Source organism: Mesoplodon densirostris, chromosome 8 (assembly GCF_025265405.1).
Source record: "Mesoplodon densirostris isolate mMesDen1 chromosome 8, mMesDen1 primary haplotype, whole genome shotgun sequence".
Taxonomy (NCBI): Eukaryota; Metazoa; Chordata; class Mammalia; order Artiodactyla; family Ziphiidae; genus Mesoplodon; species Mesoplodon densirostris.
In genome coordinates this window covers 964828-977079 of record NC_082668.1, presented here as the reverse complement: position 1 = coordinate 977079, position 12252 = coordinate 964828, and the positions used below count along the sequence as shown (strand labels likewise).

Below are 12252 nucleotides of genomic sequence, written 5' to 3'. Positions count from 1 at the left end.
TTTAAAGACTTCCCCTTGGCCTTTCCTACCACTGTGGCTCTTACTCCTGTTAAGTACAGTCATCCATCCTGATATACCTCAAACAGCAAGGAAATGACCACAGGGTGGGCCTGGACACTTTGTACCCATTACAAATCAGATTGGACCAAGATAATGTCTTCTGCAACCTCCCCTGACTCATGGCAGGGGGTGGGGGGGTGGGGGGTATCATGGTATTTTTTTGTCTCCTTGTATGAGTGTCAACTCTGGTCCTGAGTCCCACAACCTTCAGAGAAACTTGCATGTCCTCTCCGTGGCCACAGGTCTTTCTGGAGGAGGTTCAGGGAAGTGGCTGCTACATGGACTTGCTCAGGGTTTGCAGGCCCCTTCTCAGGACCCCGGGGTGTGGACCGTGGCTCAGAATCCGAGGAGTAACGTCACTGAGAGGCAAAGAGAGTGAAGAGTAGAAAACGCCTGCTGGCTGGGACACATGGAGGGTGAGCAGTTCCGCAGGGTGAGGGGCTGCAGGCGGTCTGCAGCGAGGTGATGAGAGAAGCAGGTGGGAGACAGGGCGGAGAGAAGAGACGGAGGGGCTGGCATCAGACGCCAGGAGAAGCCACTTGACTTCACATGACAGCATCAGCAGCGGCTGGTGGTGCGGCTGCAGGTGTTTCCTTCATGCGCTGGAAGGTGAGGATTTGGGGGTGAGGCGGGGGTCATTCACGGAGAGGGGAGGAGGGTTGGATCGCCTGTCTACAGACAAGCGTTTTCTAATTTTATGTTTCCAGGAAAAATAATCTCCCTGCAGACACACAAAAAGCAGTAGGTACCATCTACACTGTGTACAAGCAACGCACTGATGTAGTCAAGGTCAGATACCGAGAGTTCATCACGCGGATCAGGGTACTACGCAGGTGGGGACCAGCTCCGGTCTCACGCAGGTTCTTGGTTTTCAGAGTCTTGATGACATCGTATGGATGGGTCAACAACCGCCACGTGAAGTACGTGGCACCTCCATCCCAGGACCTCTGGAGACCCACTGTCCAGCACTCCCAGACTCCCACAGGGCCTTCCCTGGACAGGCTCAGGTGGTCCCAGGGGACAAAGGCCCTCCCCCCTCCCCCCACCCACTCTAGGTGAAGCCCATTCCCTTCTCCAAATGTTCCAGGAGCCTCCATGGGGCAGTGTAGCCAGAAGGAGGATGTTGAGACAGGCACTCAGCTCAGCAGTTCTCGGCACCCTGGGTCTCGGTCTTCAGGAAGATGCTCTGCATGGCCGAGATCTGGTCCTCATCCTGGATGTTGAAGACCTGGAACTGTGGGTGGGGCAGGACAGAGGGGTCACGGTGATATCTGGGGGCCGTGACGGGGCCCCAGGCCCAGCGTGGGACTTTACGCACTCCCTGGCTTCTGGGCTTTCCGCCTCTGGGTCTTTGCCTGCGCAGCCCTCCCTGCAGGTGGACCTGCCCTCTCCTCTGGCCCTTCCCTGGATGGGCCTGACACAGAGGAAGCCCCATCAGGTGCTGGTTGAGAGCTCAGCGTGCATCACCCCTCCCACTACCACCACCCCAGCCCCATGTGCCCTGGAAGGAGGGTGGGAGTTGGCCCTGGGGGACAGGAGCTAGAGGGGGCTCTATGGGGTGGGAGAGAGGAGGCCTAGCCCAGGTGGTTGAATCTTGGCACTCAAAGAGGGACAGCTGGCAGACAGCACCTGAACACCCAGTGGGCATGGCCGCAGCGGGGCCCCAGGCTGGGCAGGTGGGGCTCTGAGCACTGGGCCAGTGTGGGTCTGCGGAGGGTTCGGGCGGAGAAAGGGGCAGGCGCAGGCGACCCTGGTTCCCAGAGACGGGCCCTGGTGCTCGGGGCCACCGGGGGTTGGGGCTTGGCTTATCTGACCCCAGCAGGCACATCTTCCCCGACAGATGCTCTCGCTGCGCTGTCCCAAGGACTGACCTGACCCACCTTCCTCGGCTCCTGACCGGGGGTCGTGGAGCGGGCCTCCACCCGCACCCACGTGTGAGCCGGCCCTGCCCTGCCCCCACCTTGTCCAGCAGGACGTTGAAGTAGGCAGTGACCCAGTAGGCGGGGTCACTGGCGGGCAGCTGCAGGAGCGCCTTGACCCCACTGCCAGTTCGCGGCGGGGGGCTGCGGCCCAGGTGGGTGACGCGGACGTGCAGGGAGGCCTCAGGCTGGCTGGCGAAGCGCTCCACGCGCTGGGAGAGGGCACTGAGGTCCAGGCCGGAGTCCTGCAGCAGGTTCCACTCGGGGTAGAGGAAGTGGAGCAGGTTCCTGGTGGCCAGACAGCAGAGCAGCACCACGAGCTGGCGGTACACGGCGCCCTGCAGCTCCGCCCAGTCCTCGGGTGCCAGGAAGAGCATGCGGCCCATAGCATCACCATCTGCGGCGGGATGGTCGGCTCAGGCCCCCCCCACCCTCCCACCTGGCCACCTGCAGCCCACCACCCTCACCAAGGCCGTCACCCTCCACCCTGCACCCCACCCTGGAAGCCCCCTGCCCACCCCCACCGGTCCCAGCTCGAGTCCCAGCCGCTCCCTGCCTGCTGCCCCCGCCCTGGCGCCTCTCTTCTCCCCAGGGTCCCACACCAGCCTCCCAGGATGCCTCTCAGGAGATTCTGAGGCTCCTACCCACCCTCTGGGCTTTTCCCATGTGCCCCACCCTTCATCGAACTCCTACTGATGCCCTACAGCCCTACACAAAGAGCGCTATCCTGTGGCATCATCCCAGCCCTAGTCTGTGTGCCCAGGATGCCTGGGCCCAGAATACTTCTGAAGCCACCAGGATGGACTTACCTGCCCCACCCCGCACCAGTACCTTCTCTTCCCCCAACCCTGAGCCCCCAGCCGGGGTCCCTTCCTGTCACAAGGTGCCCTGCTGCACCCTCTCTTTCCACACCCCTGTCACCCCTCGTTCACTGAGGGACTCAGGAGGCACAGTGTGTGCCACACCACGGGACCCCCTCAGCAGCTGGCACCCCCTCGGGGTGGCAATGAAGGCCTGAGAGGGGCGGGGGGTAGGGCACACGGGGACTCACTGCAGAGCCGTCTTCCCTGCCGGCTCTCACCCACCGCTCACTCTCAGCAAAGATCCCAGACTCCCAGGCTCAGCTGCTTCCCCTTCACAGCCATGCGGGGTGGGGTGGATCAGGCCCGGATGGCAGGGGCATGGGGACAGAGGGGCTTCCAGGCCTGACACCAGCTGGCCGGAGTGCCCACTCTATGCAGCCCAACCCCATGGTCTGATTGGAGATCTGCACCCAGGCCCAGGATGGCCTCCGTGGGTTCTGGCCCCAGGATGGGGAGGCTGGCCTGAGGTGCCCCAGAGCCCTGAGCCCAATGGCCACACTCAGGAGCTGCAGTCTCACTTCCTGGGAACCCGGAGGAGGCCTCGGAGGCCTCTGACACAGAGCTCAGTCCAGGCTGTCCACCGGTGGAGCCGGCAGGAGGGTCCAACCCGGGTGCCCCCGGCCTTGGCCCCTGGTTACGGACACGGGTCTGGTGGAGGCCGAGCAGGTACAGGGCACCGCCAAGCCCCCCACACGTACCTTCAGGTGGCCGAGGGTCAGGCCCAGGCCCTTGCCGCCTTCTTGCCAGCTCTCGTGGTTGACCCGGTCCAGGATGGAGAGGCCATCCAGGTGATGGCCCTGGAGGGAGCCCAGCACAGCCAGCAGCCTGGTGAGCAGGTAGTCAGTGGAGAGCTGGAGCCCAGATAGACACATGTTCGGTCAGCACTGGGGCCTTGGCCAGGCAGCCAGGCGGCTGCATCCCCAGCTCATCCCCAGAAAAGACAGCGCCCCCCCCCCACCCCTGTGGCCTTGCCAGGATCGAAGCTTCTGAGCCCCGCGAGACGGCCCAGACCACAACAGGGGATGGCCTGCTGCACCCGGCCCACCCCCATGTGCTTTTTGGAAAGTACACTTGATGAGGCAGCAAGTGTGAGAAGCCCACTTCCCACGTCGTTGCTGAGGCCCCAGAGCACGGAGGGAGGCAGGGTGCCCCCAGGCATGCCCAGCCCTCTTGGTGTGGACTGGGAGGTGCCACTGGGACTGGCCCGGGGCGAAGCAGTAGCTCCTGGTCCGCGGGCAGAGGCCTGGGTGGAGCCACCCGGCCTGGCAGGGTGACATCTCCACTCCAGGCCCCGTTTGAGAAGCCCAGCTGCCCCACCCCCAGCAGCTGCACACTCGGAATCTGGCCCTCCAGCAGGGCTCGGAGCTCAGGCACTGCACACCAGCGGCACTTGCTGAGCGGACCAAAGGGACGGAACCTGAGGACGGTGCCCTGTGGGCTCCGCTCTCTGATGGTCTCAATACTGGACACTCATGGGTCGCGGAGCCTGAGTCTGTGGCGGATGGGGCACAGGAAAGGCCATTCTCCATTTACTTGTGAAAGTGACGGCCCAGCTCACCCCTTCCCTTTCCTCTGTGGGCAGAGGTCCGCCTGGACACGCCCCTACTCTGTGCAGAGGTGGCTCAGCTGGGGAGCCCTGGGGGCGGGGCTTGCAGGCTCTCTGCTGGGACTCCCCGAGGGCAGAAAACCACAGAAGGGCACAACCAGCTTGACCAACGTCATCTGCTTCCAAGAATCAACTCGACTGTAAGAGCAAAACCCCTGCGACTGCAACCGTGTCACATTCCTAACCGTGTCACCCCAGGCATGAGAGCTGGCGGGTGAGTTACCCTGGACAAACCACAGTGACCCTGCACGCCAGCTGCTGGTATCAGGTCTGGAGGGGACTCCGTCCCCAGCCCTTGGTTCGAGGTGTCCAGGGGAGCTCAGCCTCTGCCCCAGGCCCCCCCCCCACCTCCCCTCACCGACGCGGACGCGGGAGCTCCCCTTCCCTGCAGGCAGGCTACTGCGGAGGAGACCGGGGACCCTAGGAGGGGCTGCTGGGGCTCCAGGGCTGGGCAGGGGAGGGGCATCTGCAGCTAGACACCCCAGGTGGGGCCTCAGGGCCGGGACACACATCTGGGAAGAGCAGTCCGGATGGAGGACGCTAGCAAAGCCCCAGTGATAATTCCTCTCCTTAGACTCTGGCCACCCTCGCTGCGTGGGGACCCCTCCCAGCTGCCCCAGGAACCCCTGTGGCCCTGGACAAGTCCCCTGACCCCTCTGCCGCTTTCCCACCTGAACTGAAGGCACTGGGCTGGGTGGTGAAGGGTCCCGTCCCGGGCAGCCCTCTGTACTTCCAAGTCCTTCCTCGCTGCCTGACAGACAGCCCCCTTCCTGGGGCACAGAGGGCACATCTCCCCGCTCTGAGAGCGGTGAAGCTGGCAGCAGGGAGCGGGCATTCTGGTCGGATGCCAAATTCCCTGAGACCCCAGTGGTAGCAGCGCTGTACAGTTGCCAAGGCAGAGGCGGGAGGGGGACCCCGCAGGTCCTCCTGCCCGGAGTGCGGGGAGCAGCGGGACGACGGCCCCTCCCTGCCGGCTCCCGAGGACCCCACAGCCCCAGCAAGCGCGTCCTGCCTCCCGTGCTCGACGCTGGCCAGAACCAGGGCCACCGCTTAGCAGATGATCCTTTCCAGGCCGCCTTCGGGGAAGCCGGGCACCAGCCGGGCCCGCTCCAGAGCGGGCACCCTGAGCTTCCTCTGCACCATGGGCACCACGTTGAAGCAGATCGTTCTCCAGCCGCTGGACACCAGCAGGGACGGGCCGAGCTGCTCTTCCCTCAGGCTGTCCGCATTCAGAGAGCCTGCAACGAGCCACCCGCCATGCCAGCCCCTCTGCCATGCCAGCCTCCACGGCCCTCCTGCCCGCTCAGCCATGCCGCCCTCCCCCCACCTGAAGCCTGCGGCTCCTCCGGCCCACCCCACCCCTCACTCCACCCCTCACCCCACGCCTCACCCGCACCCAGGCCTGCAACCTTCTGGAACCTGAGCCAGGCACAGGGCTGACGGAGCCCCCGAGTCCCTGCACGGCTGGGGTTTTTTTGTTTTTTTTAAAAAATTATTTATTTTGGCTGCGTTGGGTCTTTGTTGCTGCATGCGGGCTTTCTCTAGTTGCAGCGAGCAGGGGCTACTCTTCGTTGTGGTGCGTGGGCTTCTCACTGCAATGGCTTCTCTTGTTGCGGAGCACGGGCTCTAGGTGCGCGGGCTTCAGTAGTTGTGGCTTGTGGGCTCAGTAGTTGTGGCGCACAGACTTACTTGCTCTGCGGCACGTGGGATCTTCCCAGACCAGGGCTCAACCCCGTGTCCTCTGCATTGGCAGGCGGATTCCCAACCACTGCGCCCCCAGGGAAGTCCTGCACGGCTGTCACGCGGGCTGCGTCGTGTCCCCCAGAATTCCTGTGCAGAAGCCTCAACCCCCAGCACCTCGGGCTGTGACTGTATTTGGACACAAGGCCCCTCGAGAGGGGGTTAAGGTGCGCTGAGGCCGCGAGGGTGGGCCTGACCCTGTGAGACTGTCCTTACAGAACAGACGGTGGGGATCTGCACGCACGGAAAAGACGCGGTCAGAGGGCAGATCTCTAAGCCCAGGAGTGCCCTTCGGGAAACCAGCCCCCTGACACCTTGACCTTGCACCTCTGGCCTCCAGAACTTTGAGGAAATACGTTTCTGTCGTTTAAGCCGCCCAGGGTCCGGTATTTGCCACGTGGCCCCCGTGCTAGCACGGTGGGGATGCTGTCTGGCTCTGCGGCCCAGGTGACACAGCGGCACCTGCCCCGAGGTTTCCCTTGGCGGGTGCCCAGGTCAGCAGCGTCCTCACCCTCCGTCGCCCCACCCCCGAGGCCTGTGCCTCCCCAGGCCTGCCCGTGCCCGCCCGCTGCTCCACGCCTCGCAGCCGCCCTCTCTGCGGGAGGAGGGGCATGGCTCGGGAGGAGCAGCTCTGCGGGGGCAGGGTCGCGCCGACATTGGTCCCCAGGGACTGCCCCATGGCTGGGTGCGAGAGCCCTCGCCTGCCTGACCCTGGGGTGGGGCGGCCCCACAGGGAGGGGCTGGGTGCTTCCCACAGGTCCTCCCTCCAGGGCCCCCAAGGCCCCAGGCAGCTCTGAGACCCGCGGCTCTCTGCTGGAAAAAGGTTTCTAGCCCTTCCCTCTAAGTGGCTGCTTTCTGAGGCCGCACCCACTGCCTCCACGCACCCCAGGGCCTCCTCAGGCCCCTGGAAGCGTCTCGGGGGGCACCCTTGTTGCCCCAGCACCTCTTTCCTGGGCCCGTGCCCAGTGGGTCGTAGAAGGCCCTCTGCAGAGGACAACCTTGGCTGCTGGGCCACCTTGCCCAGCGGGGTTTGGAAGTCAGGTCCCACCCTCCCAGTGAGGGTCCTCTGGGTATAGGGGGCAGCCTCTGTGGGCACTTGAGCTCCAGAGGCCGGGAGGGTCGGGCTGAGGCTGGACTTCTCCTGATCAGAACTGCTTGCTCCTTCCCGCCCCCTCCTGTTTCTTGAGGTGCCCCGAGAGACCCGGTGTGGTCCATGCACGAGAGCCCCCATCTCAGGCCCGGCCCGTGGCACACCTCGTAAGAAGGGCCGTCGAGGTGAGAGTCAGGGCCAGGCCCCAGGGCTGAACGCACAGTGTCCCTGCAGGCCTAGGTTGGGAGGAGCTGGCTGGGTTTGCCCTCATCCAGGAGGGGGCCCTGGATTCCACTGGACACCCCAGACCTTGCTCGAGAACTTTCTCCTCCTGCTACCACAGACAACATATTCTAGCTGACGTCCTTCCCACTCCCTCCCCCCTCCCCGGACTCAGACCCCATGGGGCCCAGCCCAGCACCCACTCCCCTATGAAGAGTTCCCAGACCACCCAGGAGGGGCTCTTCCATGGGGTGGTGGGGCTGGGGAGATGAGGGCCCTCTGGCATGACCAGGGTCCTCTGGTCTCCTGCGTCAGATATCCCTTCCCCTAAACAAATGAACACCACCGAGAGAGGAGGGTGCGCTGAGCGGGCGTCTCTCAGGGGGCCGGAGGGGCACCTACGCGAGGCCCTGACTAACAGTGGCCCCCTGCCCTCCCCAGCACTGCCCAGAGAGGGTGCCTGGGACAGAGGTCAGGGGGCCGACCAGCTGGGGCTTGAATGGCATGTCATCACATTCCAAAGGGAGTCCTCAGCATGTGCCTTAGAGATCAGTCTCCGTAGCTAGTGAGCCTGGGCGCCGGTTCCCCACCATCCTACAGCCTGCGCTGCCTGCCCTGGGCCACCCACCACCCTGGGGGTCTTGCAGGGAGGACCCCGCCCCCCGGTACGCAGGCCCCTTCTCAACAGTCTCCTGCAGGGCGGCTCCTGGGCCACCTCCTGGGACCTAGCCCCGAGCGGGTCCTGGCCTTGCCACACCTGGGCCACTCCGTTCCCCACAGAGGGCTCAGTCCCCCCATCAGTTAAGGGAAGAAAGGGGCTCAGTGATCCCCGGCCCCTCCCACTTCAATGTCTGAGGCACTTGTCATGCAAAGCCACCATGGGCAGTTTCATTTCCTTATCTACCTTTGGTCACACGTTTTATTCACAAAAAGGTGGCTCGGAAGGCAGCCGGCCATACCTGCCACTGTCCCAGCCACTCCGGCCACACCTGCCACTGTCCCAGCCACTCCCCACCTCAGCCCCCCTGGTCTCTCCAGTTCCCAGGGTGGCAGCAGCCTGTCACCTGGGGTGCTGCTTCCCTTTTAAGGCAAGTGTCAGGAAGCAGTACCTGGAATTTCCCTGTGGGCCCAGAGAAGTTAGGCCTGGGTGTGGCTTCCAGCAGGAAGAGGACGATGGGAACCTAGGGGATGGGAAGGAGGGGCCTGGCCTCTCAGACTGAGAGCTCACCCCAACTGGTGGGTCTGTCTCCAGGCCTGGAGGTGACAGGGCTGGGAGGGACGGGAGAAGAGAGAAAGACCCCTGCCGAGCTGCCTGCGGTCACTGTAAGACTCAGAGGATGACCAGATAGGCTGTCGGTGGGGACGGGCTCAGGAGCTCCCAGTGATGGGCTGCGGCCGCCCCACAAGGGCACTTTCATCATCAGCCCCCAGAGGGTGGTCACTTGCCCCAGGTCACCAGGCAGGTCTGGGGAGGGGCCGGAGTTGGCAGCCACCCCTTCTGGGGTTGGGGTCCCTCACATTAGCCTGCAGACAGATGCCAGGCTTCCCCAGAACCCACGGGAAGCACCCTGGGGAAAGGTTAGTCCTCCGGGTCCAGGTAGCTGAGGTCCCTACACCAAGTGGGCCCAAGCCTGGATGTGCAGCCAGACCAGAGCCCCAGGGCCGGTCACTGTCCCTCAGGCGGGCTGACCATCCCCACTTGCTGACCTCACGACAGATGTGAGGGCCAGACGTATACCAGGTGGCGGCCACCATTACCACATACCTGTCCCCTCCCAAGGGAAGCAGGACACTCTGTTTTGGTTCCCAGCCCTGCCACCTTTGCCCTGACCCTCAGGAGGATGGGCTTCATCACCCAGGGTCCCCGCCCTGCTGGGCCCGGCACAGGCTGGCCCGTTCTTCCAACGCCCTCGAGGTCCAGGCAGCCCCTGCTGGAAGGAAGCCCATAACTTCTGGGCCTGCCAGGAGCACTGCCCACGCCGGCACTCGCCACCCACCAGATCACATGAACAAGGCAACCAGGGGAGAGACTGAGGCCAAGAGCCCTGGCTCACTTGAAAGTTTCCGGCCACAGAACCTCCTCAGGGCCAAGACGCCAATTGGCAACTGAGCCATACGTTGAAACAGACCTGTGCACATGTGCACATACGCTCACACACCAACACATATACTCACATGTGTGCACACGCACACGTGTACGCACACATGCGTTCACTATCCTGCAGTCACACACACAAGCACACTGAGGAATCACACGCCCGTGCACACAAACATGCGTGCAGAGTGATCCGGCCTGTACCTGACGTGATGAGGCCGTGGTGCTTGCAGTGCACGATGGCCACCACCAGAAGGTCCTTGGGGACCTGCAGGACCTTGCTGGGCATGATGTGGCCACGGCACTTGGCGCTGCCCTGCGGGGGGTGTTGAAGACATCGTCTGTCACCCACCGCTCAGGCCGGGCCCTTCCCCGGGGACGCCCGGCGGCAGCATCCAGGCCGGCCCTGCCCTCCCCTCCTCAGTCACGAGGGCCTCTGCGGCCACCCACTGGGGCACCTCCATGAGGGGTGCAGGGCAAACTGGAAGGCCTCCAGGTCCCGGGAGTAGTCCACGAGGAGGCGGGGGTCCAGGGCATGCACCTGTTCTAGCACCGAGAGCAGCACGTCCTCGGCGCGCTGGAAGTCCTGCGCCCGGGGCGCCCCCCGCGAGCGGATGGCCTGCAGGTACTGGTGCCACAGGGGCACCTGCACAGCCATGGCTGCGGCCAGGGCGGAGGGCGCAGCCTGCACAGACCGCTCTGAGGCCGGCTTGGCAGACAGGCTGGGAAGAGGTGCCCGCCCAGGTGAGCAGCAGGTACGCAGGTGGGGCCACAGCAGCCCACGAGTGACTGGCAGGCGGGCGGGATGCAGCGGGTTAAATAGCTGAACCGGGCCCAGGCCTCTGAATTGAGGGTGAGTCAGGCACCAACAACTAGGAATGTCACAGGAGTGTTGGGCAGGGGGCAGGGCCTGGCTCCTCCCTTCTCTCACCTTAGGCCCAAGGCACATTCAGGCTCAGGACTTCGCCCCTCCTGGGCCTGGCCTCCCCCCTGCTGTGCTGTCCCTGGTACCCCCTTTCTACCCTCAGCCCGGTAGCTGCAGCCATGAGGTCTCTGTGATGTTGGGGCCTCCCCCCAAAACTGGGTGGGACGTGTGGCATCCTCACTGCTCAGATGAGAAATGTAAGGCAGGGCCAGGCTGTTTCCATAGCAACCTGGATATCACCTCAGGCACCTGTGCCCTCTTAAAGCAGCAGCCTCAGACGACTTGGTGCCTCCCAAGTGCCTGTGTGAATCCTGCCCCTCCACTCAGGGTGTGTGTCCAGCCCCTGGCCCCCAGCCCCAGGCCCTCGGACCCTGGAGGTGCCCACCTCCCACCCTGCCTGCCCTTCAGCCTGAGAAGAGCTGTCACCACCTGAGCCTGGAGCTGGAACGAGCCAGGCTCCTGGGAAAGTCTCCTTGGGACCGCCCGGCCTGGCTGGGAAGCCTCGCCTGCCGTCCCCTCCAGCACCTGCCCAGCCGTCTGCCTCGGCCCCTCTGTCTCTATGGGACTCTGACCTGCAGGGAGGGGGCACTGTTGCAGAGGAACTGGGATCCCTCCTTCCTGACCCTCGGGCACAGGTGAGGGACAGTCCAGGTGGTGAGGGGTTTGCCCCCGGAAGGACACAGGTGGCGGTCCTGCCCTGGGTGCCCCCCAGAGCAGCCTCCCAGTTGGCCGGCGTCAGGCAGAGGAGAGGACCCTGGCCTCGGCATGGCCTCGCCCCGCCCTGTCCCCTCAGTTCCCGGCCCATTTGGGCCGCATCCCACGTCACCCACTGTCCCCCATTACTGGACTTTAGACTCGTGCACAGTGATGCCCTGGGGCTGGAGCCCCTGAATTCCCAGTGATTTCCTGGGAAAGCATTTCCCCCGGGTTACAGGACGTGAGCCCTGGCAGCCAGGATCTGTCCCTGCTCCTGGTCCCCGTGGCCCAGGGGCTGTCCTCCTGACCACCCATCACCACCCCGCGGGCCTGCTTCTCAGCACGGCAGCCTCCCCCTCTTCCCTGGTTCGGGGGAGGGTGAGGGTGTGGAGGTTGCTACCTGCTAGGAGGGGCCCGGGGGCGGAGGGGAGGCAGGCTGCCCCTGGGGAGGCGGCCACCCAGCCTGCTGCCTTTTCTCACAGGGACCCAGCTCTCAGTGTGCGCCCAGCTCTGACGTAAACACGCAGGGAAGCTGCAGGACTAGGTGTGGAAGGAGATGATGGGACAATCGACCCCAAGGTTGATGGAGAAGCCTGGGGAGGCACTCCGGTCGGTTCCTGCACAACATGCAAGATGCACGTGTGGTGTCGGGGGGCAGGGGGCGCAGGCAGGGGTTGTGAGGATCAGTCTGTCCAATGGGGGCTGCAGGCGGGGGAGCCCTGAGGAGGTGAGCTGTCCAGGCGTTTGTGAACACCCGGGCCACCCAAAGAGAAGCAGACATGTGGCCGACCAGCGCGGTCACCGGGAAGGTAACCCGCCCTCCAAGTGGGAAGCAGACAGCTGAACCATGAAGCTTTCCAAGGCGGAAGGAAGCCAGGGGTGGCCATGGGGTGGCCCGCCCAGGACGGGGCGGGCAGGGGTCTATGGGGAGAGGAGGGTCCCAAGGGCCTCGGCACAGGGGTGGGGAGGAGGGGGGGTGAGAAAGGGGCCCAGGGCCGACGTTGTCTCAGGCCCAGGGAGCAGCCACACGGTCATC

The 12252-nt window shown here is 64.4% G+C and overlaps 1 protein-coding gene across 1 annotated transcript; it reads right to left on the bottom strand.

Moving 5' to 3' along the window:
• Positions 1-1201: 1201 nt before the first annotated feature.
• On the bottom strand, positions 1202-11997 carry MAB21L4 (mab-21 like 4). Its single transcript, XM_060107259.1, is given in 14 exon segments — positions 1202-1294; positions 2021-2358; positions 2361-2376; positions 3541-3693; positions 4037-4235; positions 5120-5247; positions 5334-5422; positions 5504-5686; positions 9800-9919; positions 9922-9954; positions 9957-10067; positions 10070-10317; positions 10906-11092; positions 11856-11997. Coding segments are annotated over 14 exon segments (2040 nt in total).
• Positions 11998-12252: the final 255 nt, after the last annotated feature.